This window comes from Pyxicephalus adspersus, chromosome 6 (genome assembly GCF_032062135.1).
Source record: "Pyxicephalus adspersus chromosome 6, UCB_Pads_2.0, whole genome shotgun sequence".
NCBI lineage: Eukaryota > Metazoa > Chordata > Amphibia > Anura > Pyxicephalidae > Pyxicephalus > Pyxicephalus adspersus.
In genome coordinates, this window is record NC_092863.1 from 39,416,204 (window position 1) to 39,436,862 (window position 20,659).

General features: G+C 38.5%; 1 protein-coding gene across 1 annotated transcript in view; it reads right to left on the reverse strand.

Moving 5' to 3' along the window:
• Positions 1–17,637, reverse strand: part of GLTP (glycolipid transfer protein) — a 29,734-nt gene extending 12,097 nt beyond the window's left edge. Inside the window, exons 1-2 of the mRNA XM_072415387.1 lie at positions 17,422–17,637; positions 348–406 (exon numbers count right to left, since the gene is read on the reverse strand). Coding sequence (XP_072271488.1) covers positions 348–406; positions 17,422–17,524 — 162 coding nt within the window. The 5' untranslated portion in view covers positions 17,525–17,637. The remainder of the gene's footprint in view (positions 1–347; positions 407–17,421) is intronic.
• Positions 17,638–20,659: the final 3,022 nt, after the last annotated feature.

The window sequence follows — 20,659 nt, forward strand, 5'->3', positions numbered from 1 at the left end:
ACATAAGATGTACGCGGTTAATAGCTAGTAGCATACTTGTCTAGGAAATATATTCTAGTCGGTTGATGTACAAAACAGACTGGATTTATATGATTATAAGGTATGCAAAATAAACTATGTATGTATTTGTATTTTCATTAATACATAATTTATTATTCTACCCAAAACTTTGTGAGCGAAAACATTTTTCTTTTTTCTTTTATACCTTATACATACATAGAGGCAGCTCAACACCAATCCCAGAGGGTCAGTAACTTTTCTCAAATAAATTGCTATTCACCGACTCCCACCAGATTGGATAAGTTCCTGATTTTAAAATAATCTCTAACTAAGGTATGAAAACTTACTGTGATATTTCCTGTAATATCAGCTTTGATTGGAGAAAAGATAGCAGAGCCAAGGCAGTCTGAAAAACAGAAACAAGAAACAAAGATTTATATATGTTTGCCAACAAGTTGTAGGGTTTTTCTTTTAAACTAAAGGACATAAATGTCTGCACTACACAAACACCTATAAGAATAGCTGAAGCAGTGTTTCTTGGACATTTTTAACATGGGAGAACCCCTTGAAACATGTTTTAGGTATTTAGGGAACCCTGCTATAATTACTATATTTACGAGTCACAGTACATTAGTGTAGTAGATTGGAATTTATTAAACGGACCTAAAAGAGACAAATTTATAATTGGTTAAGGAACCGCTAGCAACCTCTGGAGGAACCATAGCTAAGAAACACCGAGATGGAGCATGGGTTGTGGTTCTTCGTGAATATGAAGGGCTGTCTGAAAAATATCTGGCGAGATACCCGACTAATGGAATTTACCAGCATTAGGTATTCACATCAAACTGAAAAACCATGAACAGCCCAGTGTTCTCCCCACCCCCTTTTAGGTGGGTGCACCACCCAGCACTTTTCTGTAACCAGCCGGCTGTTTTTAGGTGGTTACTAAAGAGGTGGGTCACAATATAGGGGCTGCCACCCACCTACAAGAAACATTTTTTTTTTTTTTTTTTTTTTTTTTTTCTAGCATTTGACTATGCAACAATCAAAACTTGAAGCTTTTCTGCTACTCCCAGGCTCTCTACTATTTAGTGTGTGTTTTTTTTTTTTTTTTTTTTTTTTATTGTCCACAATTAAATGGGAGTTGGCTGAGACTAAGAGCAGTTGTATTATTTTTTCCAACATAGAAGGTGAACCTGGATGAAAAAGCTCTTAGAATTCTTTTTAGAATTTCTATACGTACATAAATTTTCATTATCTGGTTTAAAAACAAAAAAAAAACAAAAAAAACAGACTTACATCTTAATAGGGTCGGTGAGAGAACTGTAATGGCATATACAAAACTAAATAGGTATAAGGAAGAGTTTATCAAGAAAGGCACATACAGCTAAACTGGGTACATGGATATATATGACCAAAATTAGTTCAGTCATCTCTGCCACTGGTTTCTGAGTTTCTATCACTTGGCTGCATTCACACCCCTGGTCTCCACTCTGATATTCAAGCTTGAATGCCTTGACGTCCCACAACAGTGGAAAATTACCTAGTGAGCTCAGTCTCTGAATGCACCCATCGGTATCCACACTGTCAATAATTAATGAGTTAAATCCTATTTTCTGTGGCTGCAGGTCAGAAAGGAATGGTTTACGGTATCAAATGAGTTTCATTATTTTTTTCTGGTGTCTGTAACAAAAGGAATGATACTTGATCAGGCAGCGCCACTGAGAAGGGCTGACAAGGTATCAGGTAACCCTCTAACATGGCTGGTTTATTGTGGGGCTGCTAATCAGCATCGAATACACAGCGGGCAGATGTGAATCACACAAAGGTTCATCTAGTTGTGGATACTCACTATAAACAAAGATGTCTCACTTTCCTTACTGTTACCTTTAGATATTGATCATTCCAACTTTAAATGTGGAAGGTCAGGAATGCTACAGTACGGTGTATTTCTGCATCTTTCCCCACCTTTTAGATTGTAAGCTTTTCTGGGCAGGGTTCTCTCCTCCTCCTGTGTCACTGTCTGTCTGTCATTTACAACCCCTGTTTATTGTACAGTGCTGCGTATTATGTTGGCGCTGTAAAAATCCTATTAATAATATTATTAATCTAGAGTCTGTACAGCTGCCCCCAAACATTGCCCCGTGATCCTTTCTGCTTTATAACTGACACCCAAAACAACTAGGGTTTCCTATTGGCAAGACTAACATTGCCTAACACTGCTCCTTCCATCTCCTCTCTTCATAGATGAAACTGAACGGCACAACACTTGTTTCTTCCATTGTCAGTGCAATCGATCGGCTTCCCCCAACACTGCAGAAGGTTAAATGTGCCTATAGGTCCAGAGCAGCCGTTCCCAAACCTTTTGCCCCTGAGGAACAATTCAAAATATTCTCAGGTGTGGGGGAATCTCTGCAATAATAAGTCAATGGGAAAATGCTATTTGCCGGTGACTTTACAGACAGCTAAAAAGAGACTTGGCGAGAGTGGCCCTGGAAATATGATGGCACCATCTTGTGGGAAGTCAATCAGCCACAGCTTAAATGGTCACCTGCCAACTTCTGGAGAAACCGTGGAATCCCACGTAAGTCTGGTTCAAAGTGGCTGGTCTGGAGAAATGCAAGGAACACTTTCACTTGCCTTTTTCCTTTCTTTCCAGCAGGTTCCACCATGCATTTAGGCCTCATACATTGTTTCTCATACAGACTGCAGTAAATGTAGTAAGGTGAGGTTCAAAGACTCAGGAAACTACTTGACATTACAATCAGTGTTTATTCCTAAAATGGCTTAGAATTTGTTCCCATTTGTACTTTATAAAAGCACACATATTTACATGCAGCAATGCACCTTACAGGAGTTGGTGTGGTCAGTTTTCATTCATTTCAATGCATGGTATTCAAAAACACAGCATGTACAACTTTTCTGTGCTTTGTAATTCAGATTAATGGTCTGACAAAATACAATGCTTATCAACACAGCAGTGCTTTTTTGTTTCAAAACTGCAGCATACAACAACCATTGTCGGAAACCAACCTTGTTATGCAACAGACTCATTATGTCTGTCTTTATACCTGTGTAAAAAGATTAAAGCCTAATTCCAGTCTTTAGTTTTGGATAGGGAAATGGGAATCTTTCCCCATTTTAAAATTCATCTGTGTTCCCATCAAGTTTTTCCTTTTCTTCTTGTTCAGTTTAACACTCTTCTAGGAACTTTGCTTAAGTGAGAATGGCAAGCCAGGGATTTACCCATCACCAGTGACATTGCTGGGGCTTAGCGTGCTGAAGCTTTTAGGTCAGCATCTCAGAAGCCAAAAAAGAAAAAAAAAAAAACACACACACACCTCAGCTTTTACTGCAGAATCAAGGCATGCAAAAGGTGAGTTCCACCACTGCATGGCTCATCTCACATACAAGTTAATTAGTTAAAGTCACAAGAGAGAGTGTCCTCTCTGTAAAGGCAACACATGCTTTATACATGAGGATCCCCAGACATCTGACCACTCAAATAACACAATGACACTTCTCAGTGTAAGTGAGACAGATGTACGGCAATCAGATCATCAATTGAAGATCAGACGTGACAGATCAGATGGTGACAGGCACAGGTTGACTTTCTTACACATTTACTTTCAAAGGCCTTGGAAACCTATACTCTACACAGCTTCTAGTGGAGCTCCCTAGCCTATTTCCCAGTTTATTTAATCAGTGGTTGCGAGCTAGTTGTAGTATGAAATAACAACACATGTGAAAACATTAAAAACATAGTTTTTTTGTAGAAATGCCACCCAACAACAAAGTTAGACTGCAACAAAGATTAATAAAAGGGAACTTTTGCACCAATAAAAAAATAAATATCCTGCTAAAAAGTCAGTAAGAGACTTATTTTGAGTAGTTAACTGACAATGCTGTCCATGCAACACTAAAATCCCACAACAGAACACTTCCCCCATTATTAGTATGTTTGTTTGGGGCACTACCATTTTCCTATAAACAATTACAAATAAATTACTTACAATTACACTTAGCACTCCAGCCCCATCACAGGTGTAGGAGCTCATCTCTAATGAAGTTGCTGACATCCAGCATCATCGAGCTAATTTTCACCTAAGTGTTACTGTCCCTGGCCTGTCTCTTCATTAATTTGATTTCAGTTGTCTCAACCATGTTCAGTGTGGGCTGCATGCAAATGAAGCCTATTCGAGAATGCCCAATTTTGTAGACTGACATCCACCATCAAGTCATTGAGGAGCAGGGAATTTTGTCAAAGTGTACATAAACTCAAGAACATAAATAGATTATCGCTAGCCAGTCCCTAGATCGGATGGCTACATTAGTTTTCTTTTTCTTTCATTTGCATCTAGTGATCCTGTCAGTAACACACTTCTTTCCCCAAAGTGACAACACTCACAATACTGTATCTATGAAGAATGTTGGGTAGCATGGTGGATCAGTGGATAGAACTCTTGAGACACCAAGGTCCCATATTTGAATCATGACCAGGACACAATGTTCATGCTGTAAGCACCAGCCAACTGGTTATTTACTGCAAAGATTTACTTCATTTGCATTTACTGCACAAATTACTTTAAATATGCACTGGATTATGAAAGCCGGAGAAAAAGCTCATTAGAGCTAGTAGTCAGATTTTATTAATAAATGCAGTGTCTTCTTCCTCAATGTCAACAGGAATGGAAAACCCACATGAAGCAGGCTGAATAGCAACCACACTGCTCAATGTGTTTTAAAAACTCCTAAAACGGATAACACTGACAAGCCCAATGTCTGTCCACACAAGTCTTCAAGACATTGTAGAAGAGGGAGCAGGTGGTAACAGCTGAGAATATTGTCACCTGGAGGCCAGGGATACCTAATTATACTGCTTGCTCGACAGCACACTTCACATAATTTATATATTCCCATTGTGCATCTTGTTGCCAACCCCCTAGGTAAATGACATATATGCACCAGGCCAACCTCATCTTCTGTTTAGATCCCTGAGGTCTCCATAATGAGCACTAATTATCACTTCTAATCAGGGGATCATAGAGTTCATAGAGGATATTATGTTAAAAATAGAAATTAGAAAAAATGAAGTCCTAAATGAGAGTAAGGCTATGTACACAAATCAGAGAATCTAACATGTACAGCAGACACCCAACATCATTCATGGAATAACCACTATATAAGTACCAGGGGGAGAGCACAGCGGGTGCTGCTCGCTTGTTCTCCTCTTCTCCATAGAACAGAACATACGGAGTGTACAGCGTGTACTTGTACAACACTCCTCCGTTTATCTGTCACTGGAAACATTCACAAAACATTGCTTTCAGCAATATCAATTGCATGTGTGTATGTTGTGTTAGTGCCTAGCAGCAAAAGGGTTGAATCCATTGCATTAGAATCGAGTGTTCTGATAAGAACCTCTTTAGGGAATATTCTGGTGAGACCCATCTTATTTAAACCACAAATATTGAAGATTTTCTACTATCTTTAAAACTAATGTGTGTGATAATGTCATGCCAAGATCAAAAGGGCCCACTTAAAGAAGACAGCGCGCACCTAGGAATCTATCATGATGGCCAAATGAATATAATTCAATCATTTTAACTTAAGAAAACAATGACCTACATTTCAAATGACTATTTGGCTGGCCCAACAAATACATGCCAAGGGCTGACCATCTGACCATGCTAAAAAGTCTCCAAGAACCTCTAAATGATATCATGAGATCGAACAGTTTGTGTCTTAGCGCATGCACCTATGATTAGACTGCACCCATCTAAACTGATTTTTAGGAAAGAAATACTGAACATTATGCTGTGGACTTTAAAACACAAAGATAGAATTGTTGGATCAAAGTAAAAGTGAACATATTTGAGGGAGACCAAAAAGAGCATTTGAAGAAATCAGTCAGATACCATCTGTGAACAGTGATTGAAACATTATGGTTTGAAATTGTTTTTCTGCTTCAGGGTCAAGCAAGCTTGAAGTCATTAAGTGAACAATGATATGCGCATTATATCAAAGTGTATTTGATGAGAATGTGACATTATTTGTCCAAAGTTTAAAGGCTCAAAACTAATAAAAAATAGAGCGTTATGGACTGGCCTAGCCAAAGCTGGAATTTGAATCTTACTGAATCCTGCAGGAGAATTTAAATGGGACGATCATAGAACAAAAAACCCACAAATATATTGTAGCTGAAGGAATTTTTAATGGAGAAGTGGTCAAAAGGTTGCAAAATCAAGCTAAATGCCAACGAGTAATACATGCTTATGGGACCAAGAGCATACTTTTGTTTTCCTACAGCAGCCTATTACATTAACTGTATTTCAATAATTATTTATTTCTGTAAATATGGCACAGTTTACAAGGACAGTGGACACAGAACATCCACATATAGAACTATTTCTAATCACAAATAAAATGACAGATACACACTTGTTGATGAAAAAAATGTAATTCAAAAAGTAGTAAGAACCCATTACATTTACTAATATGCTTGTTCAGAAAGGAATTTTCATTTATAATAAAGATCCAATGTTTGCCTGTTTACATATAGTGAGAGACCACTATATTCATGGGGTGCACATACAGAAGTTGCACAGATTCACAGAAGACTACAGCAATATGCAGAATACTAGACTTGGGGATTTTTGCCTACCGTTGCTGCTAGACATTATTTTGCATGTTAGTAATCCTTGTTTTGCATTGTTCCTTGGTAGGAATGGATAGAGTGCAGTGGTACATGCTTGGTGACACCACAAGTCTATGTGATACCAATATGTCAAGCTTGTTTCTTAAAGCCGAAACAAATTCACATTGTACAAACAATCTCAATTTTTTTTTATCATTTGTCATGCACTGCATACAAAATAGACTAACTGATGTGGTAGTGGTGTCCAAACATTTGAAGTCCTTAATGGATATTTGCCAACCCCAGATAAAGTAACATGAGTAGAAGTAGCAAAACATGAGTTTTTAGGCAAAAGTATTGTATTATTGATGAACTTTTTTTAGACACAATCCAAATCAAAAACAATAAATCTTACAACATAATCGGTATAATTGTGGCCAAAAAAATGGCGCTAGACAGAATACAACTAATCCATATGGAATGAGTGGGCCATAATTTGTCCCAACAGTCCAGTATCAATCTGGAAGGTCTATAGTTCGTATACATGTACCGTCGTACCTGACGCATTTCAACAGTATAGGCTTCCTCAGGGGTGACTGCACGTGTGCAGTTGCATGTAATAAACTAAAACAAACAAAAATAAACATGAATGACATCTCCAGATTGATATACAGCATGCAAATGTTATAGACAAATAAAGGACCAAAAATATCCCCAAAAAAACATATTGTTCTAAGCACTGCAGTTAAGCTACATACACGCACTGGATAATTGACTCCTTTGGCAACCGATCATATTTGTCTCAGGCAAAACATCATTTAGGAATCCCAATTTGAACCCAGAAATTTTTTTTTAGCTGGATGGGAAGAAATCATAAGTAGGTGGCAGCCCCTGTAGTGTGACCCAACTCTTCAGTAACCAACCAAAAACAGCAGTGATTACTGAAAAAAGTGCTGGGTGGTGCGCCCAGCTATAAGATGAATCCAATGATCTTTCATTTCTATTATATGGAGAGGGAAGAGGGAGGAAGCGGCAACCCACTGTGCTCTCCTCCTCTAACTTATAAAGTGATCATTCCAGATTGATAATAATAGTGGTAATAATATTATTGTTCATAGATCTGTCACATTGGGGCGACCATCGTACACATGTTGGACAAGCTTGTCTGTTCATCTTAATAATGATCTAACACGTGTACATAGCTTTAGACTCTGTACTTTGGAGTAATCAGCACAAAGTAACAGATCTGGTCTAAAATAACCCACATTTACATGTAAGGACACTTGTAAAAGGTGTATTACTCAGTCCTGTCTGGTTAGAGCACTGCAGTGTGACAGAAAAAAAAATATTTGAAGGCAATACCAAACAATATGGAAGTACAGGTCTTCAGATGTCCACTTTATGTATCTCCTTCCCAAAATAAACCTTTATGGAGGGTTATTACCAGCCATTAAAGAGCAGCAGTTTACAAAATGAGGATAGGCTAAAGAGATGATGACACCCTGTTTTAGGATATGCATATCAATAAATACAACATGAACTGGTCTAATCCCTTTCATAAGGTAAATAAATTATAATAATGTTGGGAATTAATAAAGTGTCAAGACAACATTTAACGAGTACCAACTACAAACACATTTAGTTGTCTTCTAATCAGACATTTCAGGAAAATTCTACTTAAACATTCCAGCAAATATAGAAGAGTTCTATAGAATAGATATAGAATATATATATATACACACACATACATATACACACACACACACACACACACACACACATTTATATATTAAGGGTTCCTCCGAGGTAAAAAGGTGAAGATAGACTGTCCTTTACCTATTTTAAACTAGAGCTGCGGGCATGACTGACACCAATGATCATGAAAAAATTCAGTATAACATAGGTTCTAGGTTGTTGAAAAAATATGAAATACGTTCTAAAAAGTAGAACTGTATCAAACTGCAATATCATTTAGATCAGGGGTGTCAAACTCAGGCCCAAGGGCCAAATTAGCCCCCCGAAAAGGAACTTTTTGGCCCCCAAAGAAATTCTAAATATGAATTGCAGCTGGCCTGCCACTGCATCAAAATAGCGCCGCTATTACAATTCCTGGCATTACTCGCGTCTATAGACCAGCAGGCTCTGTGCCTATGCGTGGCCCTGCATTGGACTGTTTTGTAGATGCAGGGAATTGTAGTAGCGGTGCCATTTCTCTTTTATAGGCTTGATCCAGATTGAATGCGAAGCAAAACCCCTTGTCTCCATATGAAATAGTTTTACAACTAATGAGAAGGAAAAACGTCTTTAATTTTTTCAATGGACTTTAAAGTTTGGACTGTGACTTTGTCTAAGTTTTTATTTTGGCCCTCTGTGTATTTGAGTTTGACACCCCTGATGTAGATGAAAGTGTGATCAGTAACAGTAGAATAGGTGACACTTCATCCAACCTTCATCCAGGGCCATGGAGTACCCATGAATTATAAAAAGATCCCCACAGAGGGCAATATAGAACCCAGGAACTCCAACATAAAACAGAGGCCCTTGACCTAAAAAAGAACCCCCATGAGGTTCTACCAAACCATTTCAATAGGCAATGATTTGTGGGTATGAAAGTGTCTGCCAAATTACAGACCAAAAATGTGCTCGAAAAAGTTTGCTATAAATTTAAATGAGACGCTTACTATAGTTTTATATAGGGAAACAGTCATACTTAAACACCCAGACAAGTAGGATGTACAAAACTCCACATCCCACTTAGGGGTTTATTTAGAGAACAGTGGATCAGACATACACCAAAACATTTTCTAGTGGAGAATCAGTCACTGCCATTAAAATAACATGAACCTGGAAGGTTCTCCAGCAGTAATGTTTTGATGAATACCAGATTCACAAGTTATTTTTCATTCTTAGTCTGTTTTACTACTACAGTCCATGATAATATTAAAGTAGCAAAAACAACTGTAATTATTAAAACTTGCATGCTATCTTAAGACTCCTTTTATTACACTCATGTGTTTTGGTAAATCACACCTTTTGCCTGTGTGCCATTACATTCCATACACCACACTGTGCATTCTAAAAAAATACATTTATATAGCTTATTAAAGTCACTAATAAAGCATGTATCAACAGCTTGCTATCCATGACCAGGGTAATTCTAAGATACGGCTAATAAATATCCCCAGGCCTGGACACCACAAGTGTACAAGATCTGTCAAGTCCATTAGCTGTAACTGAATCTCCCCAAGGAAGCCAGTCACCCTTAAAGTAACCGTTTTACTTATTTGTACCTTGTGAAATATTAACGTTCCCACTGAATTACACGACATCAGTCATTGGTGTCATTCTAACAGATACAAAGTCATTCTGAACACTTTACTAGAGGTTTAGAAGAATGACAAACACTTGTATCAAAGTTACTAAATAATGTAGCAAACAACAAATTCATTTTGCAAGTCATTGTGCAAGTGAAATAATGAGAAAGTCAGTCATGCAAAAAGAACTCGTCGGACTACTGTTGTAGTGCATGAATAATGTTCCCTTCCACCTATAATTTTATATATAAATTGTAAAGTATAATTCCTGCTGCAACGAGAACTGAATTAATCACAACCTTGCCTTAAATAATTAAAAATGAATCATACCATTAGAACATCAATAAATCATGTGACAAATGTACCTACTTATTCATATTAAAAAAATGATTTGGCAGATAGGTTTCTAAAGTTGTGGTATTTGCCTTTGTAGAATCTGTACAATGTCTAGCCAAAAATGTACACACTCTAAAGGTGCGTACACACTTCCAATTTTTATCGTTCCAATCGAACGACGAACGATCGATGGGGAAAAAAATTGTTCGTAAAAAAGTAACCAACGATGCCGACGAACGAGGAAAATTGTTGGAAACGAACGACCGGACCGGCGGATCGGATTGGGCGACGATCGTTGAACATCGTTCATGTGTACGGTCGTTCGTTGATCGTCCATGGTCAGAGCATGCGTGATGGATCGGTGCTATACGATCGTTCATATATATCGTGCAGGAACGTTCGTCGTTCGTTTTCCGACGATAATAATTGGAAGTGCGTACGTAGCTTAAGATGTTGTTGGCCTGCCTTTAGCTTTATTATGCCATGAATTTGCTTTGGTATCTTTTCGATTAACTTATGTAACAACTTTTTTTTGCATCCAGAGAATTTGTAATGTCACTTACTGATTCATCAATCCACAAGCAAACCCCAAGAATTCATATGCTTTAGTAGTGTTCACTGTGAAATAGGCAAAACTTATTTTTACAGAATATATTATGTATTTAACGGGGTACATAAATATGAATATATAATGGATTTACAAAAACTACATTTTTATGTTATCACTGCCCTTTTGTCTAGCTAATATTTCATCTTTATAGACGAAAGAGTTTTTATTCCTTATCAGTTTTTTTTTAATTCTTTATCAGTGACATAATGGTGAGAATTGGCAGCAAGTAAAACCTGTTTACCTAATGCCCAACTACAAACTAACCAAAAATATGGTTTATGAACATTACAATATCACATTTTCAGTACATCTAAAAACATTAGAAAGCTTAAACATTAATGTGACCCCCCTATCTTTTGTTCAGCAGCAAAGGAAAGGCTTATATATACCATATTTTTTGCCGTATAAGACGCACTTTTTCTTCCCCAAAACTGGGGGGGAAAAGTTGGTGCGTACTGTACAACAAATGTGTTATAAAATAATCAAAATAGGATACTCACCCGATACCTGATCCTGCGTGTGTCTCTTCTCCTCGCTGGCTGCAGCGTGTGTCTCCTCTCCTCTCTGGCAGCAGCGTGTGTCTTCTCCTGGCTGCAGTGCAGAGGGAAAGAAGCCAGCACAGCGCCCCCTGCTGTTCCCTGTCCTAACTGCCGTACAGTGGAAGGAATAATCTTTCAGAATCTTTTTTTTCTAGATTTTCCTCCTTTAAAATTGGGTGCGTCTTATATTCCGGAGCGTCTTATACGGCAAAAAATACGGTAAGCTAAGAATTAAAGTTTTCATAGGGCTAGATATGTGCCCTGGGACAGCCTCAATTGTCCCAGCACACAAGGAGCGTGCCACATGCTCACCTGTATCTAGATGAAATAGGTAGGAGGAAATTGCAAACAAAATGTATTTATATAAAGGGAATAAAACTGTTGATTTGCCCTGAAAGTATGGAAATGGCTACTAGGCATAACCTAACACAAAAACCTAAAAAGGTAAAGTGACTGATTATTTTTTTTTTAATGTTTACCGTTTTAAATAGATTATTTACTGCCTTATATTATGTCAAATCTGCTTGAGTTGGCATCAAATGAAGTTTGTTTTTTTCACTTTTATAAATACTGGTGCCTCTAGATGTAATATAGCAAAATTTAACAAATAAAACTGGTGCAGTATGCCAGATTACAAGTAAATGTCCTCAGCCCGCATACTACCCCCACACTGTACTAAATGGCATAAAAGGCTGATTGTATATAGAATACAACACTGCAGACTTTATCAACAGATAACATATGCTGCAGCACCACAGATATGTGAAATGCATTCCATGATAAGAAGGACCTTATGTATTATGATAATATTATTTGCAGGATGATAGGCCTTGAAGTGGCTACAGACCAGATTTTCATTTGTCTGAGCAGATACAACCTAAAATGTCATTAATAATATATTATACATAAGGAGGGTTTCTTTTCAATATATATAGAAGTTGCTTTTGCAGATGTTAATAGTTCAGCCATCAAGGTTAACAAAGCAAAACAATGCTCAAAGCTAGAAGGTTTCACTGGGAAATGAACCAAGAATATGAATGACAACCCCAGCTCATACCTTAGGGGCTGATCACACTTTGGTGCTAGAACAATGCATTTAGTGCTATTCATTTAGGGTAACAGCCAACTCACCAGAGCAGTACTATTCCAATATACGTGTTACAACGTATGGTAATGAACTGCAATGGAAATAATGTTGCACAAGGTAATTTTTATTATTAATTTTTTTTATAATATTTATTTGTAATGTATCCAAAAATAGAGAAGCAACAATATACCATACTGAAAAGGGATGGTAAGTCCCCAACCTCAGCACAATCAGAAATAAAAGAAGCTTTGTAAAAGCTTACTTTGCAGACTACACAATGTGGAACTAAAGGCTACATTCATACGTGTCTTTCTCCGGCAGATGCATTTTTTAGATGACAACCTCATATAATTTTATTTGACTGAATTTAATGACATGTCATGGCATTTGCTGGATCAAATTAGGGTTGAATAGAGTTTGCAGTGAGTGCAAGCAAGGCATAATGCATGCACTATAATGCAATAGCACAAAGTGTAGTTCAGCCCTTGGATGACAATTGTACCCGTAATGTGGTAGTTGATTTAAGTTCTCCAAGGCTGGAGAGAATACACTTTCTCAGTGGGGCTGGGTGATCCAGCAAACCTGAAGAGGATCTGGTCCAGGATTGAAAACATTTGCTAACAAATATCTAACAAACAGCAAATGACTTTTAGGAAATCGTTTACAGGTTTGCTGGATTACCCAGCTTCACTGATGAAAGTGTATGGGTCCTGTAGCTAAGCTTATATTATGTTGAAATCCTTGCAGTAACTTTATTTGACTAGACTACATCACCAATTCTTGGACTTGTATTTGTACCAATACTACTCAACTAATCTGCTGGCTGTAACAATATCCAAGTACTCCTGACCTTTACACAGCAGATAACATCCCCCATAAGTCACTGTATAAAGGTCACAAACTTACCAGATTTTGGTTCATATTATAAAGCAGCCATTCTACACTAAATACTGGACTGGGCACATAACAGAGAGTCAAAATTATAGGTGTCTTTTTTATCCACACAGCATTTGGTCCCTCTTTTGTGGGTACAACCCTGGATACGGTCAATGCCTACACATAGTCCACCATCGGTGAAACATACTTTATTGATCTAGGATAAATTGGGGCAACATAACTTTTTTTATTGTCTTAGCTGTCACAAGGTCAGGGTTACATTGATAAAATCTACACACTGCACTTCCCAATTACATTAGTAGTAGGTCATATGGGGCAGATGAAGTTCTGCATCATATGCACAGCAAATATGTACTAAAGCTGGGACCATGAATGGGAAGAGCAGAGATGACTGAAGGAATTTGCCTCCCTGAAATCGAGCTGCAATATCCATTGAAAAGCCCCTGGGCTACTGCTGCCAGTTCTGCCACTAAAGAAGGGTAAAATGCTCTCCAATGGCAGTCAAATCACTGAAAGCTAAAACAAATTCAAAAGTCTTTTTCCATTATGCAGAAGATATCTCTGTGTTATCACTAAATACCCAAGCAGCAAAGCATTCCTTAGATATCCACATTTACTTAAGGGAACCATTTATTAAACTGATCGGAAGGTCACAAGGTCTATAACAGTTCTGTGCTAGTATCATCCTTCTGAGTGTGTAAATACAATAGATTCTTGATGGACAATGCCAACATACGCATGCCAGTCTCAATTTCTGAGTGCTGTTGGGTACAGGCTGTCATACACACAGTGCGGGTCACAACCACAATATATATATATATATATATATATATATATATATATATATATACACTGACCTAGATGAAATCACCCTCAGTGCTGAATAACACTGTGCAGTGTATGTTTGCCCGACAGGTGAATAATTTAGCACACCACAAAGCACTGATATTTTGTGTTTTGGCATACAATGCCAGTCCATGTAAAATGAATTGGCTGTGGGTGCACAGCACACACACATTTATCAAATGGCTTCATATCAAGAAGTTATGTCGATTTTGGAAAATAGGATCAGGGGATGAGCTTTAATAAAAATTTGTCAACTAGCTTGATATCAATAAAAAAGTGTAGATTTTTAAAAATATGATCCTAAGCCCACTACATTTTAAAACTGAATAAATCCATGACTAAAAAAATGAAAGGAGAAATAAGTATTGAAGAAGTTGCAGCTGTAGAACCCCTCAGTTTATGAGATTTATATTTTATATCTTTAGTATATACAGGATTTCTGATGGGTTTTTAGAGCTCTGTGGCCCTATCTGGATTTCCCACACTTTCTGTCCTGGAGACATCAGAGACACAGTCCTTGTCCTAAACATCAGACCATTAGTTATGTCCAAATGTCCCCAGCCCATGACCAGGTGATAAAATATAAGCAACCAAAATATTATATACACACCTTAACAGTTTATTGATAATTATAGAATGACTGGAATAATTGCCAATGAGTAAAGTGTGACTAAGCCCATTTCCAGCTCTACAAGTTTACATACCAATGTGAACATATTTAGCACATACTTTTGACCTTTGATGTATGACACTGGAACCTCCCAGAATAATAATAATAGAAAAGCACTAAATAAACCCACTCCTTTGTAATGAAATGAATGATTTGAATGAGGCAGAGGGAAGATTTTCACAGTGCCGTGCACACAGAGGTGCCATTCACATACCAGTAAGTCATTGTTCCAATGAACAAACAATGGGAAGTCTTGTGATCTGGTGAGCCTAAACTGTGACTACAATCACGCCAGATGAAATCATTATACAATTGGATAAAGATTACATTTACAAGACAAAGATTTGCTGTACATTTCCATACAACATTACTCTGAGGGATCTCCTTATTTTTATGACACTACTAGGAAGTCCAAGATAAGGAGGGAAAGATAGAAGTTACACTTTGTACTGGCCCCAGGTTCAGCACCACATTACAAATTACTATGGGAATTTTTATGAAGCAGTGAATTGGATATTCACCAGACATTCACTGCATGTGCTTTACATAGCAGTGATTGATTCACCATCTGTAAATGGTTAGAAATATACATAGTGTAATTACACACACATTTTAGGGCACCGAGATGAAAAGAATTAAGGCTGCCCATTTTATCTTCAGAGAAAATGGACAGCATTATTTTATTCAACACAGCACAATGAACTAATGGTATTCTGCTTTGTACAATGGTGTGCTAAAATCACATGTATATTGTGGAAGGAGGAGGACTGAGCAGTAGGCGCTCGCAGCGTCCTCCTCTATAGGAAATTATAGTGGTCATTCCTGGTTGGTGGTTTAGTGATCCACCACAGCATCTCTAAACAACATCAGGGGACCGCTGGGTACATGCTAGATTTTGGCCTGAAAGGATCACAATTGTTGGTTCCTGAAGACAATCATCTAGATTGTCGCTCTCAACCTGGGTTCCTCAAACTCTGGATGATGATCTCCCATTTGATGATGCCTGCATGGTTCTGGCAACAACACCACTTGGAAGAGCCAGCCGCATAACTCTAGTGATAGAAAATTCTAACCACCACTGTTGAGTACATTTTTCCTACTGGCGACCAAATTTATAAGGCCTTTTTCAACTCGATCCCCCCAAAAAACCCCAGAAAGAAGCCCCCAGTGTAAGATATTTAGCAGACGCTAATGATCTTTTTGGCCATCTGTAAGGCTGAGTTGACATTGTTCCCACCGGCCAGCAATGTAAGGGATATTCTTCCCAATAACCAGCACGCTAATGTGCTGAGATCTATGGATATAGTAAATGTAAGAGGTGTCCCCGAAGACCTGGGTTCCCCCACAATAAAAGGTTGAGAAAGTTTTAGAAACTTAAAAAAAACCCAATAATAAAGAAATACCGGGGTGGTCAATGCTAATCCCCCTCTCCCTAGGAAGCTGCTAGTTTCCTGGCTGTCTTGTGGACTCAGAACAAGTGCACAGATCAGGAAAGTTATAGGGATTCCCTATTCTGTATACTTGCACAGGGCCAGAGAGATTGTTCACATGGACAGTTGTGCAGCAGCTAAAAAAGAAATTTGTTTCCCAACATTTTACTGTTCAAAAACCAACTGAAGTTTTATAAATCAATCATCTGATATGTTTAAAGCTGAAATAAAGAAAAGCAGTTAAAGATAGTTTATTTCACAAGTGAATATGGGGCGATTTGGAGGTCAGTGAGCTGGATGACCTCTCATATGGACCTGGTGGTGGGGAAAATCGGGCCCCTGGTAAGCAGTAACCATGGACTGTGTGAACAAACCCTTTAATTCATAATCATGTAAGCCTGTATGTGGTCTTATTCCCCCACCTACTAGATTGTAAGCTCTTAGGGGCAGGGTCCTCTCCTGTATCACTGTCTGTATTAGTCTGTCATTTGCAACCTCTATTTATTGTACAGCGCTGCGTAATATGTTGGAGCTATATAAATCCTGTTTATTATTATTAATAATAATAATAATAATAATAATATAATAATGATCCATATATCTGTATATAATATATAACAATCTGTACCTCTGTATGTGGACTGAATAAAATAATAATGATCTATAAACCTGTATGTAATATATAATAATGATCTATACACCTGTATGTAATATATAATAATGATCTATACACCTGTATGTAATATATAATAATGATTTATAAACCTGTATGTAATATAATAATGATCTATACCTCTGTGTGTAGACTGGGATATATATTAATGATCTATACATGTAATGGTATGACAGGTGAGGACAGGTGAGCTTTGTTCATGAAATCAGAGGCAGTGAGGATGACAGGTAAGTAATAGGAGCTCCCCTGACATGGGCACCCCCTGTCTACCTATGTTCTGTAGTACACACTGACTGGCGGTCACAGCACCTGGCACAGGTAAGTCTCTATCAGGTAAACAGTCGCCATGACATTTGACAATAATTAGCACAGTGTGACTTACCAAAAAAGGCCGGCAGATGAGACACCGAGTCCAGGAAACTGCAGGTGTCAATCTGCTTATCAGCAGGCAATGGTTTGAACTGGTGCTGGATAAGTAAAGCCATTGTGGGGCCCCTGAGCACTGGTCACCTCCCGCCGGTAAATTCCTTCCGTCCGCTGCGCCCTTTACACTGCGCCGAGCAAACGCGGAACTGTACGACTCAACTCTCTGCTCATACAGCTGACTTCGGGGGGGGCGGGGCCTTCTCGATGCGTCCTGTCCAATCAGCGAGCACACCGTCTGTCTATAAGTCTATGACATGTGCTGTGAGAACGTCACTCATCTCAGCAACTCCAGGAAGATGGTATTCTTTTCTGACCAATCACGTGTTGCCGACGGCTAGCTAGCCAATAGGCGTACGTCTACGCGGTAGTGGCAGCTTTCACGAGAGTGAATTAATAATAAAGGCTAAGATGACAGAGAGGTTTTCTTATCAATTATTCACATTGACTTTCCACAAGCATCACAAGGTCACATACTGAACTTGACTTTAAACATGAGCTTTATTAGGGAATAATATACAGAGTTCACAAATTTACCATAATCTTTTTTCCATATGCAGCTATAACAACCAATAGGAGCTGCTAATTACAGTCACATGGTTCAAAATTATAAAGAAAATAACACATATTCTACACAATTATTATAGGAGAAAAATGTGTGAATATTGGGTGAAAGTTGTGGGAATTTTAGGTGAAAACATTGAGTGCGTTAAGGCTGCAGTAATCACCTGTGCAGATGCCAGAGAAAACTGTTCATAGATATCTCCCAGTATGCGGTAATTTGGCATAGGCAGTCATGTGATCATTACCTTTTTATAATTTAATATAGTCCTGTAAAAATGTAAGTAATAAGTTAAATGTAAGTAAAAAATATATAAAACACATATGTACCCACTGTGTGCAGCCCAGCAATATTCAAATTCTGCTGCTAAAGTATTGTCCTAGTCACTCACTGCCATCTCTCCTCTTTTCTGCTCTCGGTGTACAGCAGGGGTGCCCACACTTTTTTGGCTCATGAGCTACTTTTAAAATGACCAAGGCAAAACAATCTACCAACAATAAAAATTGGACTTAATAACTCCTGTGCACATTAGAGTTTATTTGGAAAGGCAGGGCTCCGCAATCTACTCGTGTTGCTTTTGTGATCTACCGGTAGATCGCGATCCACCTGTTGGGCACCCCTGGTGTACAGTATATCTCAGGGCAGGGAGTTACACATACTTCCCACCGTATGTAAGCAGCTAGGCTCAGTAGATAAGGCTGGCTCAATGCCATACATAATATGCCAGTAGTGGCCATGGGTGGAACATCATGACGCTTCACATTGATCCCTACTGATCCCATAGTAGGGAGCCTGAAAACATCCCAGTCCTAGAACGTATATGGAGCCAGCAAAGGCTTCTAAGACAGGTTCTCTTGAAGGCTTTCTATAGACATAGGCTGCATGGGTAATTAAAGTACCGGTCACTGCTGTTCTCCATCCTTAACTGGATGCCTGGATCCCTTTGCTTTTCAGCAATGTACAAGTCAATACACCAACATGTCCTAAAATATAAAAGACAACTTGAACACTAAAGCTTTGTTCAGACTGGTGTTGCAGAACTGCTTAGCTAACCACTATTTGGTAACTATTTTCAACAGCCATAGACTGCTTGTGCAGTTTTCTAGCACATTAAGAACTAGTTGAAAGCCATCAGCCATTACCACAGTGCTACCTCACAGTCCTTAGAAATTGCAAGGAACAGATGGCATACATAACCTGATACAACGGATCATTACATAGCTTATCCTGATGACTCTCATTAAAAGCCGTCATCACTGGGTCACTTACAGCCTTGTATGATGAGTGCCATTTAATGTGCTGAATAAGTGTATAAATGTCCAGTCACACTTTGGTGTTCTTGTATGTACACACATTGTGCTGTGTCATTCTTGTGTTATGTTGTATTAGGACTGTCAGTGCCCAAGAATGAAATGAAATGGCACCGCACAGACTAACTAAGGTATTGTTGGGCACTAAGGGTATACCTTATTATAACACACCTTATTGCAAATGTGTGTTTCCATTGGGTTGGCCCTAACTCATGTCAAAATACCTATTAATTTTGTATTGCATGGGGAAGGGTTTGTATATTTATCAGATCTGTTACCTGGGTCTGTTGGGGAGGTTTTACTTTCACTTCCTATTGATGTGAGTGGAAATCTCGAATATTTCCCAATCCATGCTGCTTGGAACTTTTAGAACAACCTAAATGATAGCATGAGTTCAGCTGACTATCTGAATGTACTGATCAGGTTCATCTATGAGTGGATTTTTTCTTCCCTGATGGCACAGACAAAAACTCACTCACTGTACTGTGAGTTTACTGAACCCAGGCAGTAATATAATGTAGATCAGGGGTCCCCAACCCCTGGTCGGGAGCCGCAGCTGTCTGGCAGGTGAGCCTTGGCTCTGGCCAGTTGCACCCCCCAGCTGGGTCAGGTGAAGGACCCCGTTTAGGGGGGTGCGCCGGCCAGAGCCGCAGACCATGTCTCCAGTACACATTGCAGGCACACACATTGCAGGCACAAGGCGGTGGGCAGGTTGTGTCTCTGAACCTCAGACCTGCGATGGCACAGTAGACGAGTTCTGGCATCATGATCTCACTCTGGGGAAAGTTTCTTCCCCTTGAGTGACACACGACTCTCCGCGCATGCGTGGTCCGAAGTCCATGCATTTAGTGGTCCGCAAGCTCAAAAAGGTTGGGGACCACTAATGTAGATGGATCCTTGCATATACATAGCACTGTACTGTCAGATGATGATTTGGGTATACAGGCAGTAATGTATAATGTAGATCGGAATTCTGTATATATAAAAATATATATATTGCACTGTACTGTCATTGGATGATATGTAGTAATATATTATATTATTATATATTGCACCATGCTATCAGTGTATAATATGCCGAGGCAGTGATATCGTGTATCTGGGATCTATGGATACACACAGCCCTGGATTGCACTGTACAGTCAGAGGATGATATAGGTAGTAATAATAACAATAAAAAATATATAATATAATATATATATTGCAGCATGATATCCTGTATCTGGGATCTATGTATACACACTGCCCTGGATTGCACTGTACAGTCAAAGGATGATATGGGTAGTAATAATGACAATATAATAATAATAATATAAATAATATAT